This window comes from Taeniopygia guttata, chromosome Z, assembly GCF_048771995.1.
Source record: "Taeniopygia guttata chromosome Z, bTaeGut7.mat, whole genome shotgun sequence".
Taxonomy (NCBI): Eukaryota; Metazoa; Chordata; class Aves; order Passeriformes; family Estrildidae; genus Taeniopygia; species Taeniopygia guttata.
In genome coordinates, this window is record NC_133063.1 from 17,972,528 (window position 1) to 17,992,633 (window position 20,106).

General features: G+C 35.8%; 1 protein-coding gene across 6 annotated transcripts in view; it reads left to right on the forward strand.

Moving 5' to 3' along the window:
• The window catches only part of PCSK5 (proprotein convertase subtilisin/kexin type 5), a 229,367-nt gene that overhangs the window by 112,742 nt on the left and 96,519 nt on the right, over positions 1-20,106 (forward strand). For all 6 annotated transcript variants that reach the window (XR_003956982.4, XM_030258051.4, XM_030258053.4 and 3 more), the window contains exons 8-10: positions 190-402; positions 9,873-9,973; positions 17,447-17,550. Coding sequence is in view for 5 of the 6 variants with exons in the window: in XM_030258051.4 (XP_030113911.1) it covers positions 190-402; positions 9,873-9,973; positions 17,447-17,550 (418 nt within the window). In the remaining variant the exon portion in view is untranslated. The remainder of the gene's footprint in view (positions 1-189; positions 403-9,872; positions 9,974-17,446; positions 17,551-20,106) is intronic.

The window sequence follows — 20,106 nt, forward strand, 5'->3', positions numbered from 1 at the left end:
TTTTCTAATGTCTGATTTTGAAATTTGCTAAATACTTTTCTCATTTCAAATTCTTCTCAGGGTAGTCGTTCTTTTATTTTCTTATTCTCTTGAGAATTTTTTGGGGAAAAGGACCTGGCTTTTGTTGAGGTTGATCAGTTGAGGGAGAAAAGAATTATTAATCAAATATTTTGTGCTGTTTCCAAACAGGGACGAAGAGGCTTAGGTTCAGTCTTTGTTTGGGCATCTGGAAATGGTGGAAGAAGTCGAGACCACTGCTCCTGTGATGGCTACACCAATAGCATCTACACTATCTCCATAAGCAGCACAGCTGAAAGTGGAAAAAAGCCGTGGTATCTAGAAGAATGTGCATCCACCCTAGCTACAACGTACAGCAGTGGAGAATCCTATGACAGGAAAATAGTATGGGTTTTATTTGTTTTTTTATGTATATGTGATTGTATTCTGCACAGTGACTTAGGGGGATGGAGAGAAAGGGAAATAATTCACACTAATATCTTCCCTGTGTTTAAAATTCAGTTATCAATAGTTTTTACATTTTACTCACATATTAGCAGTTTACCTAGATACCTGTTTTCTCAGATTTGTTTTGACACAGCATCATTCCTCTTTTACATTCAGTGACTGTCACTTATTACTCATAATGCTGTCTATTCTGGAAATATATTGTAAGGAAAATTAGGCTCAGTGCTCATCTTTTCTGTATTGTACCTCTTCTCATTCCTAAGCAGCCAGCATCTAATTTCCTTAATGTTCTCATCTTTGCTGGAAAATGACAAATAGATTAATTCTGTTGGATAATATGTTGATATCATTAGTATTTGTACATCCTATGTGCCTTTGCAAAATAAATGTATTCACAATACTTTCTAGTATTCAGCATTCTACTCCTTTTAACCTTTTAAACCTTTGTACTCAGAATGATGAGGTTTGTTAACATTGTCCTCTTCCCTGCTTATTTATTCTAGTGTTTAACTTACAGAAACTTATTACTTCTGGATCAGAAAATTGGAGGATTTGGACGGGTCTTTTTTCATCTTTATGTTTTCTTAAGGACTCAATTTTCTTTTATCTTGGTGTCCATCAAGAGTTACAAATATTTGCCTCTAAGTTTTTTTTAATAATGTCTGCCTTGTCTTTCAGGATTCTGGGATGCTGGCCATCCCTTCTTGGATTCTTCATTATTTTCAGATGGTCTAATTTTTGTTTTAGACTTGTTCTGAGATCATTCTTCATTCCAATGATTTTTCTGTTATTTACTCGCTTCTCTTCACTGAAGTCTTCTTTCTCTCTTCCTGACAGGTTTCTTATTATCCCTGATAAATAATAAATTTTAAAATTACTATATCTACTAGTAGTCCTTACTTCTGTGATTAAATTCCCTTCACAGTCCTTTAAAAGACATTCACTAGCTTCTTCATGTTTGAGTGAGACTAATAAGCTGAGCAGATGTGATTGTGTTCCTCCAGCCTGACCTCTTACTTAGACAAATCTGTAGGACTTCTCTGAGTCCTTTGAATCCAGCAGTTGCTGTCAAGTCAACAATTTTTATAAATACAATCAGTCTCAAAGTTTTCTGTGACAAAAAATTCACTTAAATTTAGTGTAAGTGCTTTTAATTATTCATTGCTATTAAAAGATTTGTCTTGTTTGCTCTCTGGGTCTCTTTAGCTTTGATTTCTAAGCATTTGGTCTCACAGATTTTATTGCTAGTATGAAAACCACTCCAGTTGTCTGTCCTCTCTCTGCCCATGTAGCCCAGACAGTTAATCCCTTTTGATAATGGTAGGTAAGCTTCTTGTATTATTCTAAGTCATGTTTTCTTATAAACCCTTTTTCATGTTACAAGCTTCTAGAATCTGAACTAAACACACCAGCCAGGTAGCAGCAGTATGCAGTGACAAAAGCATAGGAAAATAGGTGTCTGTATGTGCCAAGTCAGTTTTCTTCTGTTTATATATTGACCCTGATCAGACTTGTTAGTTTCACTGTCATGTCATGTGTCCATCACTGTGTGATGCCCAGCCCCACTTTCAGAGTTGCTGCTTCTCTTTTTCAAAGTTGGTGGTTCAAGGAAATACATAAGGGTAGGTAGCTAGGGTCTCCTTATTCCACCATTAACAACTGGCAGGTTTAGTACTCACCTTCAGACCAGCCCTCATCATCACTTTGTCATTTTCCAAGTTTCTCCCAACACTCATCAGAAGGTGCTAGTGTTTTCTTCCATGTCTTTGGTAAAAGCTTGACATCATACTATGGCCAAGAACCAAATTGTAGAAGACCTGATTAGAAACAGCAATCATTTCTTCTGTATGTATAAGGGCATATATAATTTCTCTGCTTGTAATTTTTTATACATGCTTACATTTTTGGACCATATAATTATCCCAGTTTAAATCAATGTATTTTGCATTATATAAATTTTTAATCTCTTAAATTTAAATAATTTTTTTTAAAATATGCAGTATTACATGATGTGTCTTGTAAAATCCTGAGTATATTACTTTCAGCCAAAGTGGTGGCCAGAAAAAAATACTGCAGTACTTTGGCAGGATTTCTTTTCCAACATCTTCTGTTATCCACCACTGAGTATACTACTGGCTAATTAATCTATTAGTAATTAATTTAAATCCTGTATTGCCAGGTTTACACATGAAAAGGCGGCAAATAGATGACATTAGTAGGACAATACTGCTTTCCTTTTTAAAATAATGACACTATGCAGATTTTCTGTCTTCTGGAATTTCTGCAGTGTTCAATCATTTGCTAAAACAACAGAGGAGTTCCCTTTCTAGCTCTTGTAAGAGTGTTTGGCACTTCCAATCTTTCTGGTAGTAACTTGTTATTTAAAATAGAGTTAAATAGGAAGATGATTTATCATCTCTCTATGCTCTGAAAATTTAACTTAGGCTTTTTTTTTATCCAAAAGGAAACATTCAGTGAAATTGCTGTTTACTATAAACTATCATCTCTGGACAATTAAAACAGGATTGGGGATTCTTTTTCTTCTGATGTATTTGAAAATAAAACATGCATTATTTTTTAGGGTTCACCATTTAATCTTGTCTTTCCTTATTGCCTCTCTGCATCTTTTATCCTCCAAATGTAATTAATTGCTATTTCTTTATATCCTTGCTCATGTTTTTAATACTTAGTAAAATATCTCTGTATTTCTCAGTCCTTATTTGTACTTTCTTACATTGCTAATTTAAGCTTTGTGCATTCCTGTGATTTCTTAATAGATGCTCTTTTCTTGATGCTTGTCATCCACTCTTTTCAATTAACACACATTTTCTGCTTTTCCAGAATTACTATTTCAGTAAGAGAACATTGCTAATTTTTCACATTTTATTCCCTTATGTCTTGCAATAGGATCAAAAACACCTGGAGGTGTTCTCACCTTTATTGTTCAGGACTTCTCATGGAACATAATTTTTTCATGGAACATAGTATTTTAGTTTACTGAAGTATAGTACCCATCACTTCTGGAACTTTGCAGTGTCCTAGTACAGGCAGGTTAAGATTTTTGAAAAGTATACCTTACAAAGGAGATAATAGTTATTATATATAGAATGCACAGAAATTATCCCATAGTTAGGAAATTAAGGAAGATAATTTACATAAACATTATTGAAAAGAATTAAAAATGTCTCTAAAAATGTTCTTAATTGAAGTCTCCCTTGGAGATCTCTCATTGAATATCAGAGATAAGTAAAAATATTTTTTGATGCAATTCCATGAATTATATAAGCATTGATTTTTTTTACTAATCAGATGGATTGTTTTTACTAGTCAGATTAGAAATTTAGTTCCATTCCCAGCTTTAGTTTAGTCCTACAATGTGCATCATTTTGCACAGTAAATAGCAAAAGCATATATGTGAGGAGCCATAAGAATTAACCCAGGTCTGTTGACCATTTGTTTACCAGAATGTAATTTATCCTTGACAACTCTTGTGCAAAGCAACCTTGCAGTTTTGCAGTTACAGTTGCAAAAGTCACTGATCCTAGATGCTTGAAAATCAGACTATAAAAATTCCTGCCAAGATTCTTTTCCCTGTACTATATTGTCAATTGACTTTTGAAACTCACAACTCTTCCATGTTTTACTAGTGGTACTTGATATTTAAAGCCATGCAAGGTTGTTCCCTCTTCAGATACTTTCAATGATGAAGTGATACAGCGTAGTGAAGATAAATAGCTTCTGTTTGTGTTGTGTGTAAACCAGTTGTCCACATAAGGGATGTATGTGATTCTCTTATGCTACAACCTAGTGAGAAATTCCCTGAAACTGTGATGCCAGCTTTTCAAACTGATTGTTGAGAAATCCTTTCAGCATGCATACCCTCACAGGGAGACAGAAATATTGCTATTACCTGTATGACTGTCTTGCCAAAATTCAGCCCTCCTAAAGTCCTATCAAGTATCATTTACCTTGGAGGGAAGTCTTGTTTGAAACAAAAACTGAACTCAAGACAGAACTGAATATTTCAAATACTAAGCTTTTTAAACTGACTGCTGTTAAGGGCTAGAAGAGTCTAGAAACTATATATGTTTTAACTGTTGTACCGTGCATCCTTTTCACTGCATCCTATCTCACACTTTTGTTTAAACTGATGCTCCTTTTGAGTCAGAGTTTGTCTTCATACCTTTCCATAAGAAACTGAGAGCTTGCAGCAAGTTTAAAGGGGAAAATAACAATACAGGGTGAATAGAAAGATTATTATTAAATTTAAATTATCCAATTCTTTTATCATAAAAATTTCTATTCACTTGACAAACAATGCGGGGTTCAACTCTCTGCCACAATTTGAAGAGTAACAATACTTGATCAGATCATAAGATGATTTTGTTTGTTGGAGTGAGACTCCTACATTCAAAATAGCAAACAAAAATACCACAGCAATAAACCAGGAAGAAGTGACCTGGCATAGGATTTACAACCAACACCAAACAAACGTAACTTTTTTTTTTCTTTTTTCTTTTGTTTGTCATGTAACGCAGCACAGATTTCAGGATCGTGAGATTCTACAGTGTTGTAGCACAGGAATACCTACCCAAGACTTAGAAATAGTCAATGAGTTATAGTTGTATAATATCATGTTGCAAAGTTCCTTCCTGTTTTTTCTTGCAGTTCTTTAGCTGAATATCTTTCCTTTTTCTTTTCTTCTCTATTTTTCTGTCCAGCAAGTGCAGAATGTATTATAAGGTAAATGAACAAACAGTAACCAAGTTTTAGAAACTCAGTTTGTAGACTAAAAGTTGTTGTAAAAATAATGTGATTTCAATATGGAGTAATAGAATTGCAAACACTTTTATAACTACAAAAACCGCTTTTTTTCTCTCTTTTCATTACTGCCCATTTTTTATAGCTTCTTGTTAAAAATATAGGATGTAACATAATTTAATTTAAGAACTTTTTCTAGTCTTGGAGGGGTTTTCTTGTCTCATACAATGACAGCTTAAAATATTTTAAGCTAACAGTTACAGGTAGACACACATTCTTGGAATAGTTCCTTGTTCAGGAAAGGTACACCAAGTGCGCTTGACTTTATACTGTACTGAGTTTTATTGCAGTGATAATTAGCCTCTTATGAACCAAGTTTCCACCCTTTGGATATATTAAAATACTCAAAGGATGCGAATGTTCCAAAGATGCCAATAGATGTATGCCTTTTACATAGACTCTTATGGAAAAGGACTAGAATTACTTTTAGGTGTTTTCAAGTGCTGCTACGAAGTGCTGGCATAGTTACAGGCATAGAAACTCTCACTGTGGGACAGGAACAAATGGACAGTAGGTAAAGACTGTAAAATTATACTTCTTTATAGATGTTACCTCTCATACTCTGTGAGTGCAGAATTATTGGCTAATAATATGCAGTTGTCAAGGTATTTTTTCCTATTATTCTCTTTTTTTGCTGCTTTGAATGCTCTAGGACAATACTTAAAGATAGCTTCCCACTGCTGGACCATGTGGCTAGGACAGGTTAAGCACCACATTATACAGTTGTCTATATGGTTCTTATCAAACATATTGCACAAATGCATTTCCTTTGAATTTGTTTTTCAAATTATTTTGTAACACCCTGAGATTTTGATATCAAAAAGCTCCTCATAGATATGCTTTATAAACCTATTAAATTACTTATCTCCTGCAAATAACATATCTACTTCATATTCCACCTGTTTTGTTGTCTTCTGATAAATAGCAATTCTTCTGCTGGTTTTCTTTCTCTTCTTGTTGATAAACTTCTACCCTAAGCAGAACTTAAAACTGAAACAAAAGAAAGCCCATCCTGTCTCCTGCCAGTTCTTAAAACACAAAAGCCTGCTCTCCTTCAGAAACTCACTCAGGTTATCAAGATATGCACCAGGTAATCACAGGACACAATGTGTCATCTTCTCTTCTGAATACATAGAGATGTAAAGGCTCTGGAGAATGTAGAATAGATTTTTGTTAAAATATTTTCACTTCTGGGGACAGAGATTCACAGAAGTCAATGTGTCTTGAAGAACTGTAGCAGAAGGTAAAAAAATTATTCAATCACTTCAGGAAACTCATGTAATGAAATATGAAATACAAAGAAATGCAGAAGCTTGAGAGATGGTGCATGAGCTTGTTCTCTGCTAAGAGAAATCCCATTTTTTACTTTATTCATTAATTCCCAAGTTGGTAAAACTATAGAAAAATTGATGATTCAGCCTTAATAATAACTGGCATCTGCTTCAGAGATCAAGTTGCTCAGAGCAAATTGCTTCTATGAAACTGTTACAGTGTTTGTAGATTTTTTCCTTTACTAAATGTCTAGTTTTTCTGAAAACTTTGCCCCAGTGCCTATGGGAGGTATTACTATGCATTGCAATGATTTTTATAATTCCTCTTTGCCTTTCATCAAGGTGTCTGTGGCTAATTTCATGTTGCTTAAACTAGGTGAATACCAGGAACATTGTCATTGGCTTCAGTTAAACCTAGCTGATTCAACTTATTTAGAAGTTGTTGTAACTCTTGGCCCTCAAAATACTGCACGGACTTTTCTTGGGAAGTTGGATCAGCATTTTCACAGATCAACAGCTGTGTTATACTCAATGAAAGATTTAAAAATTTCTTCTTCTCCCCACCCTAGCAATCAGAATGACTGCTAATATACACTAATGGCAGCTTCATGGTGCTATCAAACACCATATCCTCTTATTGTGATTGATGATGTTTTTTTGTTACTCAGGAATTCGGGCATAATTTTTCTTCTCAAAATTTACTTATTTCTTTGTGATCATGTACATTTTTTCTTAGGGTGAATGCAGCAGTTCTCTGACAGTGAATCCATAGTACTGAAAAACGTGCCTCATATATTGGAGGTAATCTATACCTAAACATCTCAGCTCCTGCCAGTAACTTTGCTCTGAATTAGTACAAATGACTTTTATATGTACAAAGCTTTCTCAACACATTTTAAGCTGAAGTATCTGCTGCAAGCCAGCCAAGGGTTCAAATTGCTACCACAGCATCCACTTAGAACAAGAGGGACAATGTTGCCAATTAAAGAGACATCATGGCTTGTTGTGCTTGGTATCTCTAGCGACAGGACAGTAAAATCAGTCTGGAAGGATGGTCTTCCAGAGGATGAGAAACAAGGATAGCACAGTTCAGTGTGAGTTTCACTGTATTGTCAGAGGCTGTCCTGTAGAGAAAAACTGCTATGACAGCACTTTTTTTCTGCCTGAGCTCCTGGATGCATTGTTGCCTTCAGTGTTCTTTGCTACACCACTTTTATGCTGGGCATAAAGGACCAGGATATGAAAGACATGACCATGTATTAATCCATCTTCAATGTCTCTTTTTCCTAGCCTTTCTTCTGGTCCTTGCCACAGCACTGAGCAGTATTTTCCAAGTGGGATACCTGCATCTAATTTGTCTCTGGGTGCATGTCATCATCTAGTACTTGGACTTCTTAATTCCACCTGGAAAATCTATTGGAATTTGCAGATAGGCAATGCAGTGTTAGGGCTGTTCCTGCTGCAGTTTCATCTCTTAATATTGTCACAGCATTTACGCAATTTCCATGCTTAAAGATTTTCCCAACATTGGCAATTTTCATGATCTAAGTGAATAAACAGTCAATAGGTAAGAGGGCAAGAGACAAGGAAATTGCATGAGCATTTTATTTATGGGGTTTCAACTTCTAGCCAATGACAGATAGAAGAAATTATTTAACAAGGTGTGTACCAATGAAGAATATTAAAAAATAGGAGGAAAAAAGCTCTTTCTAGACTTCATTAATCAAGAAACTCAGCCCCTGGTAAGTTGATTCATTTAAGGATCCAGCATTATAAATGCTTTCGCATGTCTTTTTCAATTTTCAGAAGCTTCCATATTGTTTCACTTGCTCCCTACTTGTTTTCAACATTTTCTTGGTGCTGTTAGTTCCATTTCTGTTAGAAATCTTCTGTGTTAACTTGCATATGCTTACATGTTATGAGAATTTTCATCAGCCTTATACAAATCATGTAATATACTTAATATAGCTGACGTTAATTGTGCAACTATCCCTCCTGCACGCATTTGCTTATGTTCTGCCCAGATGAGATACAGCTGATTTTTTAGATCACATTTCATGTATCTTGAGGTTTCAAAGTTAGACAGGCATTTTTACATGTCATGTGCTTTTTTGGGATTTTTTTGATCATCTCATCCTCTCATTTTCCCATATTTGTGCAAATCTGTGTTGGAAGTGAAGTACAATACTGGTGAATTAGAACACAATAATTCCATATTCTTTGATAAAATGTTACATAAGCAACTTCTCTGCCCCTCAGGAAGATATGTTGTATCTTGCAGTGACTGAAATTCTCAGATTACAGTTTTGACATTCACCTTCATGGAGGTTGCCCTGCTGTAGACTGCTGTCTTCAAACTACTGTTCTGCAGTCTGCATAAGTTTTGCTTGAGCTTCTGCTGGGTAGTAGTGACATCCTACCTCTGCTGCATTGCTCCTGCAAAGAACCACCTCTTCAGGAAGACAAGCACAGAGTAGAATCACTTTAGATTGACATTGCCTTCAAAGAAGCAAGATTTAGTATATGTACATTTTTGTGTGTGTTTTACATTCTTACAGAAAGCATCTATCTAAAATTCATTATTGAATAGAAACATCATAACACTTAAGTAGAAGGCTGTATGTCTAGTTGGTATTTCACATTACAGTTTATACTTCCTCTTAGATTACATTAAAAATATATGCAGCATGTAATTATCTATACATAAGACATAACAATTTAAAACTGAAAACATCTAATTGGCTTGTGATGGCTGGGCCGAATTTATGATCACATCAGGATTTTCCAATGAATTACTGCTTAATTTCTTGTGATTTATTGCATAAGGAGTAAATGAAATATTAAACAGAGTACTTAGCATGAGCCAGAACTGTATTCTCTTGTGTCACATACTTCCAGTGTGATTAGGCAACCTAATCAAACCATCCATACCTCGATATAGTCTCTAAAATATGCATAGGCATGCTGTATGTTAGATTTAGTTTGTTCCTGTTTGTAGAGCACTTCAAGATTCTTGGAGGGAAAGTGCTCTGCAAATCCAAATAGAAGAACAGAATTGCAGTTGTGCAGTTCCAAACCCCTCTGCATGTTTTTCTAGTTTAAAAGTGTCTTTGTTGATCATGCCATGGAGCCATATAGAGAATACTGTCTAAATTCACGAGTGCTTTCAAGTTTAGAACATCTAACATAATGTCTTCCTTTCCTTGCAATTAAAGAAGAAAATACCCTCCACATACATGTGACTCATTCAAGTAAATGGAAAATGCTCTGATTTCTGAAGTTGTATTCTAATTTCACACATTCAATTTCTTCCAGATTACTACAGACTTGAGACAGCGTTGCACAGACAGCCATACTGGAACTTCAGCCTCTGCACCTATGGCTGCAGGCATCATTGCCCTGGCACTGGAAGCAAAGTAAGAGCTGAGATATATTCTGAAACAAAATTTAAGCATACAGGAAGATATGTCTCGTTCATCCAGCACCTTTATGCAGACTTCACACTGTACTTTGGAACCTGTCTTGCCATAGTACACAGTAACCTCCTAAGGGCGGGAAAGGTCTCCATGCTTACTTCACATGAAGGAAAGCTGACACTGAGATGCTGACAGAGTACTCAGTGTTGAAGTAACATGAAACAATGTTGAGCAAAGATGGTTTCCATTAAATGATGTATAGCATCCTCTCAACATCTTACAGTTCACTCAGAAGGCTGCCTACGTCTGCTGTACTCTGCAGGGTACTGTAGGTCACCTCCTCCATTCACCACCCTCCTCTTAGCAATAGCTGAACACTGAAAGAGAAAGGTGTTAGGTTAACCTGAACAGAAGTTAATGTGGTATGACAAATAAAATCACAACTTCTGCATGCTGTCACAAGTCTATTTTTTAACATGGATCCACGTCCCCAGCTCTAAAAACCATTAAAAATCTAGTTTCATAGTCTTTGTACTGTTAGCTCAAAAAATTTCCTGTCTTAAAAACATTTTCTCAATTGTATGATTTTGTTCTTTATGCCTAATATGTGTCTCTAATGTGCTTCAGGGAATAGCAGAAATGTGGGCAATCTTCAGGTAAATCTGTATTTTAGAACCTTTTGCATTACTTGGTACTCTGTTGGATAATACCTGCAGGTCTAAAACGGAATACTTCACTCCAAATCCTACTCAGTGTTTTTAAGTTCTAGGAGATTGATTCTATTAAATTCTGAAGAAAACTAGTTTCCTGTGGGGTCAGCCATTTTCTTTGAAGGAATTAAGAAATTTGCACACAATAGTAGATTCAAATTGCATGTAGTTCATTACACTAGAATTATGTTTCCATCTTTCACGTTGCTTTCTTTGAAGACAGCTTGACCCAATATTTGGAACATAATACTTTTTGCCATTGAGTTACAAGCATAAGAGTTTGTCATTGAGGACCTGACATAATCTTAAGTAGTGTGTCACTACTTACAGTCATTATAATAGTGTTTTCTTAATGCAGTTATCAGAGACAAAGGTATTTTGAAAAGTTAATATAATGTTATTGTGGGAGGTTTTTAACTTTTAAATCTCCTCTTAACCCCAGTTTTAAAATACTTAAGTTCATTTCAAACAATCTGCCAATGCAAATAAAACTGTGTGTCTGTGCACATTTCAACTTGCTGTTCAGTTTTTCTCTTTTAATGAACTGAAATTGGTATTTGATTATTTCTGTTTTGTTGTAGTTGAAAGTCTCAGAAAATTTATATTTTACAAGACCTGCAACAAAGCTCTTTCTGATTGTTACGTCTTAAAACACACTGAGAAGCTTACCCCTTTTTCTCTGTGACCTTCGGTGACTCTATCAGTGGGAAAACCATATTCACGCATATGGACTAGCATTTTTTTCCAAAACTAATAGTAGCTGTAATAGACATGAAGACAAGACTATGTTAAGCTTTGTATGTGGTGATGGAGACAAAATGTGCCAGTGACTTAATATCCTAGTAACTCTCTCATATTTGTAGTACTCCATTGCATGGTACTAAAAAGGGTTTCAAAGTGAAAATGTGTGGCTTTGCCTCCTTTTAAATTCTGTTCCATTTCATGAAATGGAAGGTTCTTTTCTAGATCTTAGACTGTATATTTGAGTAGATCCAAAGGGATTATATTAATAATACTATAAATGTGGTTTTTATATATTTGTATTTCATTCACTAACTTTCCTCTCTCATGTGTACTTAAAATCTGCCCCTGCCACTAACCACAGATACTAAATAAAACAGGAAAAAAAAAAAAAAATAAAAGGCAAGTTAAAAAGCAGAGAGAAACTAGGGAGAAAAATAGTTCTCATGTTATGGCTTCCCATCCTGTTTTTTTTCACTAGTTTGGAGAAATCTTTGGTCTTGTGACATTATAGGTTATGAAATACAGCCTTTAGTATTATAGGGAGATCATATTGTGATCTATTAAATTTTTATGTCTCAGGTTTGCATGTATGGAATCTGTTTAGTTTATTTTATACAGTTTCTGGATTTCTAATTTATGTGATTTTAAATTTCAGGTTGTATTTTTCACCTGTGATGCCTCACAATTTAGGTGACCCTAAGTAAATCTTAGGACATTTTGAAGCCATTGAAATATTTTCTACAATACTACTAAAATGGGATATGAAGGACACATGATATTGTGTCTTAGTTAACTGCTTACTGGAACTATTTTGTTTCAAACAGAGTTTGCATTTTCATAAATTCTTCTTTAGATTCCCTATTAGTACTTCTGCTAATAGCAGTGTTTATGTGAGATTTTTTTTTCAAAGGCAAGTTGGCAAAGGGTTTTGCAAAGTTAGCTGGATTCTTTGTACAGCAAGCTGCTTAAAAATTAGAGCGCTTAGTCCTGAACACTTCCTGACTATAATATGTCTCTAATAATGTATAGTTTCATTCCACTTTGTGCTAGAAAGTTTATACCATGTGCACAGCAGTTTATACCATGGAAGAGTCTATGGAAGTCAGTTTTGCCCAGTAGCCAAGTTCTATTCCTGGGAGACATCATGAGTTGAGCAGAGCACTAATACAGGCTGGGTGTGAGTTAGAACACCCAAGAGGTTGCTTCAACTCACACACAAAGGTACATTCAACCAAACAGGAAAAAAGCAAGACGTATGTCTTGCTTGCACTTTTCTTTCTTTGATAAGCCCCGTATGGTAGGATTGGCAGATAGCTGATGGAGGATATCTTGCCTGCCTACTGATTTGAATCCTCCACTTAGCCATTTCTTCCAACAGGGATCTGCTCCTGAAATCCTGGTAACAAATTGTTTGAGGATGTTGTTATGCATAACATGAATGCATTTTTATTATTTTTATCTAGTATTTGAGTATCCAAATGGCATGTTTTCCCTCAGGAATCAAAGAAATGTAACTGAGTTTCAGACTGCTTGTTTGGAATCCATAAGGTTGCAATGCATGGTTATAAATATGCAACAACTATCACACATATGTCTCTTAATTTTCATATTCTGCAGTTTTCTTATGGTATTTTGCTAGTAAATTGATTTTCAGTTGTACCCAGTTATGTTTCCTAGTATATCTAGTACCTTGATCAGATTCTATGAATAAATGCTTGCTTGTGTATTGCATTATGTCATTACATAATGTCAAATTTTTCTAATTCTAAATGAGAAAATAAGTCTAATCTATTTAGTGCACAGAGACAGCAATTTTCTTACTAAAAATAAACTATTTTCATTGCATAGTACCATCTACTGTTGGTAGAAGAGATACTTTTCTCACTGATAAAAAGGTTGGATTGAAATTTGAGCAAATCAGAGTCAGGAGAGACAATGGCCCTGTATTTGTTCTGGAGACCATTGTGCCGTGTTCCTTTGAAGAAGCCAAATTTAAATAAAAACCCTTATGTTGATGACAGAAGAATACATTATGCATCCCCAATTGAACTGTGTGTTCCTGTCTGTAAGCCAATGCATATTTTCCAGCATGTGGTATATAAACTAGTTTCATTAGTAAGACGCAGCAAGTGAAATGGAAGTATTAGTCTGCTACCTTTCTACTGTGTGGTATACTCAGTGGTATAATCTTGGACATAGTCAGTTTTCTTCCATTATTCTCTTCACTTGAGTGATATGGAATCTTAGAATTATTTCATTTGGAAGGGACCTTAAGGATCATCTCATTCCAACCCCCTGCCATCAGCAGAAGCACTTTTCACTAGACCAGGTTGTTCAGGGCCTCATTTAGCCAGGCCTTGGAACAATTCCAAGGGGAGTGGCACCCTCAATTTCTCTAGCCTCCCTGTGCCAGTGCTTCACCACCCCACCAGCAAAGACGTAATCTAAACCCACTCTCTTGAAAAAAAGTATCTTTTCCTCAAGGGTGAGGTTCTTCATCCCTCTAATCATTTTTTTTGGCCTTCCTCTGGACTTGCTCCAGCAGATCAATGTCATTCCTGCATTTGTCTTTTTTTTTTACATGAACCAAGGGTAGAACAAGGAAGTGCTGGGACGAACTTAATTTTAGTGAATTTGGATACTAGTGACAGAGAAGTGACAATGTAACATTCCTCTAAAAGACAGTACCACCAAGTATAATCACTGAGATAAAAGGAAAATGGAGTTCACATTGTAAGGGGTCAGCAGTGTCAGAGGTAGATACTTTGGATTTCTGTCAACTGAACAGATATTTGCACACTTCCCAGATTGAGTGATTTTCTTACAGAAAGGAGAAAAGCAGTGCACTGTCTGTCAGGGTACAGCTTTGGATACAGAGAATATATTTCTGTGTTATCAAGGTTATGAGGGCTTTGTCATAAATATAGTCAGTGGTTAAAAGTGATGAGACAGCTGAGGTAAATTAAGGAAGTGCTATCAAGTGTCCTTTATAGCTAGAATTTGACTGCAGGAGGAGAGGTTATCGTTTAAGTGCTTTAGCTAGGTCTTTGCTCCATTGATTGACTACCTGTTATAGAAGGCAATGCTAGAGTGTGTGAGTTAAAAATCTGAATCTTCGCAATTTTTGAGTAGTTTACTCTTAATATTGAAGTATTTAAGAAACATAACCATTAATAAATGATTACTTTAGAACCTGTATTTCTCTTACAGTTTAACCACCTATGCCACCTACGGAATTTCAGTTATTATATTGACATTGACTTGGATGTACTTCAGTTCTTGTTTTCAGTTACATATAAATTTGCCAAAGAATAACCATTCAGGCTGAAATTTTCCATTTAACTTTCATTTAAAAAGTTTTAAGAAAATTCTATTCAGACATTTCTTAAACTCAAACAAGGTTAAAAACAAGTAATGTTTGATTGCGATGATTTTTAGCTTCCTCATTGAGTTTTTCTGTGTCTGTGCTTTGGAGCAATAGCTAGAAATAAAACTAGTGGATAGCTGTTGTTCTGGTGCCAAGACAATGCCTTTAATTTGTATAAGCTTTTCAGAAATCTCAGCTGGCATTTTCTGAGTTGAGATTTTTTAAGCTCTATCCCCTGTAGTTTCTTGGCTCCCCAAGTGTTTTCCAGCATCAGCATTTAGAGGCTAGTCTCTGAAGTTACTCTTGAAGTGCTTCTGGCTGTTCACCTTGAGAGCAGGGATCCCAACTGCTTTTTCCTGTCATTGCCTTGTGGGAGTATAAGGAGGAAGGTAGAAGAGGAGCAGTTTCACTGAATTGCAGTGTCCCTGTAGTCAGTCCTTTGAAAAGTGGAAGAGAGGTCAAATCAATAGCCTGTGTACCATGCTAACCACAGCTTCTTTATTAACCTGAGACACTGTAAGCTTTCTCCGTCTTCACAGTCAAGCTGATTCTAAGAGTGGCAATTAACCTAAGGTTTTGTTGCTGTTCCTTCCGTGCTGTTATTAAGCATATGGTGAGTATTGTGTTTTGGACAGTCTCATTTTATTGCTCCTTTGGAGATGACACAATAAAAGATGTAATTCAGATGCCTTTCTCTCAGGGGTTTTCTCCTCCCAGTTTCATCATTATCAGCCTGCATATCAGGCCATTGTTTGTTAGATTTTTGGCACTTATGTTTTTTTATCTCTGTGTGCACTGCACATTTGACATAGGTACACCAGAACATTGTTGCTGGTTTATGTATAGCTGCCTACTCCACTGTTCATCTAAAGGAATACATCATGCCCTATCACCACGTGTCCTATAAAGCAATATAAAGATAATGCAAAAGAAGGATTTTATTTTAATTCCCTTTACAATAAGGGTGGTAAAATTTTGAAACACATTGCCACAGAGGTGGTAGATGCCCCATGCCTGGAAACATTCAAGGTCAGTTCAGACAGGGTTCTGAGCAACCTGTCCCTGTTGATTGCTGGGTACTTGGGCTAAATGACCTTTAAAGGTCCCTTCTAGCTCAAACCAGTATGTGATTCTGTGGCTGTAGATTCTATGGCAAAGCCTTTCAGTACTACCTCATGAGATCAGGTTGCATTGCCGAAACTCTGGAGATGTGGCATGAATGTAAACTGAATGTTGTAAAGCAGAACTAGAAGTTGATTAAAATTATGTTGTACAGGACATGTGGAAGCATATCCTGTCCTACAAACCCTTAATGTGCCTTGCTTTTGCCATGACATTTTTAATCTTTATTTCAGTAATTTTTACCAGCCCAACAGTATAAACAATTACCATCATTCTAATCTAGCCGCCTAATGTGAGAAATTGCACCATAAGAAAAAAAAGTACCTATAGGCATAGCACCGTTTTTAAAAAATGCTCAGAGAGAGAAGGCATCTGTTCTCGTTAAATACAACAGAATAGTTAAATATGTTTAGAAATCTGGTTTAAGAACCAAGGTTTCCCTGGTTTTCAATGACTGCACAGTCCTGGGCAGTGTAGGCAGCCAGTTGTGGGTTTTGTAAACTTCATTTTGGTCTGTTTTCAGCTGAGGGGAATTGTGGCAGTATGTGCAGTAGGGACAGATAATGATGCTCTGAGAATGCTACTTAGTGCCTGGTGTTATGCCTCACAAAACTTTTTTCCTCTTAGTTGTTTAGTGGCTCAGTTTATCATTCCCTCTACTACACTGCATTTTTAAAGAGAATACTATTCATCTTCTTGCAGGTAATTAAAAAACTGAAAAATTGGACGGAGAAAGAAAAGATAGCCGAATTACGGCACCTTTAGATTGTCTTCTAAGAAAAGAAATTCTCCCTGTTGTAGATATAGAGGGAACAGGAAAACTGCAATCCCTGAAGATTTGCCCTAGTTCTAGAAGATAAATGTGTAGTAATGTCACAGTGAGGATAGAAACAGTATTTTCTTTCACCTTCCAGGTGGACAGGTTATTAGAAATCCCTTAAAGGAGTACTCATCCGTGTAATCAGGTCCTTGCTTTGTAACTCACCAACCATCCAGCTGGTTGGAATTCTTGCAAAATACACACAGACTCTCAGTGAATTCCAAGACCAGGGTAGCAGACAAATTAATAACAACAGAAGCACATGGAGTAGCTTCAATAGGAACTGAAAGTCTAGAGGAATTTCCAGTTTGAGCTAGCAGTTAGTGAGATTTTTAGATTTAGATTTTTTAGAGCTTTTCAGCAAACCAAAATTTTGATTTCTTCTCCTTTGCACTCATTAAGATACAGTTGTTGATGGTCATAAAAATTGTGTCTGTGTGAAATGTACTCATTCATCTTCCCTTAAGTTTCATATAACAGAATATTATATATTCTAACAGTCTGCTTATGGCAAACCTCCCAGTTGTATAAATAATTTAATGTAGCTTTTCTGTAAAATTGTAACATGCTATTTTGAATGGGGCAAAAGAAAGTAGAGAAGATAAATGAAAGTTGTTTTGCTTTGAATACTTTTCAGCTTACATGACCTTGTATCCCTACATCCTGGTAAAATGTCTGATCTGTGACTTTGTCTTTTCCCTGTTTCATAGTCCATTTCTGACCTGGAGAGATGTACAGCACATTATTGTCAGGACTTCACGTGCAGGACATCTGAATGCTAATGACTGGAAAACCAATGCAGCTGGTTATAAGGGTGAGAGATTTCTTTCTTTCTTCTTTGCTATCATAAGCAACCTGTTACTCGATAATTTTGTTTTACACTATGCTATGCATAGTTAGGAGACCTTTCAGCCTTGATCTGAAGGGGCCTATCTTCTCTTACACAAGGAAAACCTTTTAAAATGACTAATGAACAAAACTGTCAGCTACAAAATGCATTGGCCCAATCCTGTTAGTCCCTTTCAGTTCCATATCATATACACTGCTGCCAGAAAATTAAGTAAATTAATGGTGTTTAACTTTTCTTTTTATATCTAATATTCCAAAGTAGTGTATAGTTGAAGACGCAGCAATTCTGGATTCCAGCCATGTTCTCACTCAGAAAGTTTCAATTTAAAATGATGAAACAGTATTTTCAAATTTCATTTTCATAAATAAATATAAATCCTGCATTATTTATATGTAAGAATTCTGTCTGATTTTTGATAAAATGGAATTTTGAGCTCTCATGACTTCTCCAGGGACATGTAATAATTTTTCGGTGACCTGTCAGGTAGATTTCTAAAATTTTGTACCATCTTGAAAATTTGATAAAAGCTACATCCTAAAAACATTTTTTCACTTTTGTAATGCAAGTAGAGGTAAACACTTGTGCCATTAAATAGGATGTATATTTTCAGGTTGGGTTGAAACGTAACCTTGAATCTGTACATTTTATTTCAGCACAATTTGTCTTCTGATTCCCATTCACTACATTCTTACTGATTTCAGTTTGTATTGCATCCTAAACAAAACCCTGGAATGGCTTATTTTTGGTTCTCTTTTCATAAAAATTCCATCCAATACTCACATGACTCTTATGAGAGTTGATGTTTGTGCTAGGATCTCCTGAGAGAAAAATGTAATATACAAGAATTACCAAATCTTTGCCCTGATTTCACTTTAAAACTGAAGCCTATATTTAATCTATTTTGGATCAAGGCATTGCTACCCTAGAGCGTTTTTAATACGTAATTTTGACCTATAACATTTTTGCTGCAATGGCATAGAAACCAAACAACAAAAAAATCTTTTTATTTTTGGATCCAAACAAGTCTCTAACTACAGAAAATGTGTTCAGAAACAGATATTTTATCAGGACCTTCTAATCATGTGAAAGTGCCTAGTTCAAGCTTCAAGGGCCTAGGTTTATCCCATGTACAAGTGCATGCCCCCACACAAAACATATAAGTACTTTCTTAATTGCAATAATATTACAGTATTTGTTATTGTGATACATCTCCCAGGATTTAAAAGTTTTATCAGGAGATCTTGACTCATCAGTTTATTGAAGCTATATGAAGTTCAAACAACACTTTTCAAGTAACATAAAGCAGAGCTATTTTTTTTATATCTTACTTCCAAAACTCTGTATTTTTTAAGTTTCTTCACTTGTTGCCTAAGTGAGACAAACACCCTGTGAATCATTCCACAGCAGCTGTCACTCATTATCAAAAGACAGGTCATACTAAGGTCACACCAGCAGCAGCATTGGCAGCAGGATTCGCACTGTTGAATCACTGTTGAACCACTGCTTATTTGGAATCCTTGGAACCATTTTTCTATGTGTTGTAACATATATATAGTAAGGAAAAGGGATGAAAAAAGGTTTATTCTCCATTCATGGAAAGTCACAAAGATAAGCTCAACTTGGTAAATTGGATTCAAGAAAAACAACTTGAACTGGCTGAACTCTACTGTAGGCTCTAGGGTGAAATTGAAAAAGAGGAAGACGAGCTAAATGCTTGACCTCTATACAACTCAGGAATCAACCATAACCCAAATAAAAGCATTAGTTTTAGCTAAATTATTTTGGCAACTTAGGCTGAACACATGGTTCCAATAAAAATACATCTCTCTTTAAACTCCTGTTGGTTTTGGAAGAAGGTGAAGCAAAAGATTTCATTTAAATCACAACATCCAAACCTGAATTCAAAAGGGTATTTGCACACCACTGCTGGCAAGACTGAAAGAGTTTTTTTCTTGCACGTGGCAATATTTAGTATAATACACCGTTTCCCCTTCACTATCGCCAAGAGTAACAATTAAAGTATGGATTTTCATAGATGAACTACTCTGATCAGACTGAATTCCTTAAGGAATTGTATCATAATCTTGTTGATAACAAGATCCCTGGTTCTTCCACAGCATGTTCTTAAGAGGGGGTGGAAGATTTTTTTTTTAATTATCTAAAGCAGACAGTCGAAAGAAACAATCTACCTTTCTTCAGTGCACACCAGCGGAGAAAGAGGAAAACAAGACTAAAGATACAAAGAGGTCTGCCACTTTAGAAATAAGAACTGAAAGGGTGAAAAACAGCAAAAACCTGAAAAAACCTTTCACTCAACAAAGGGTCAGCAAGAGCTGGTAGTTGAAAGTGGGTCAGCATGCCATTTCAGAGGGCTGTTTTGCTGGTCTGCATGGCAACCCTTTCCCTTGCCATAGTCCCCGGCAGTGTTTTGCCATTGCGGAACACACAGAAAGAGCTCACAGATGTCATTACTAGTTTCAAGATCTCCTTTTTTTACTCCTTTTTTTTACTTCCTTTTAT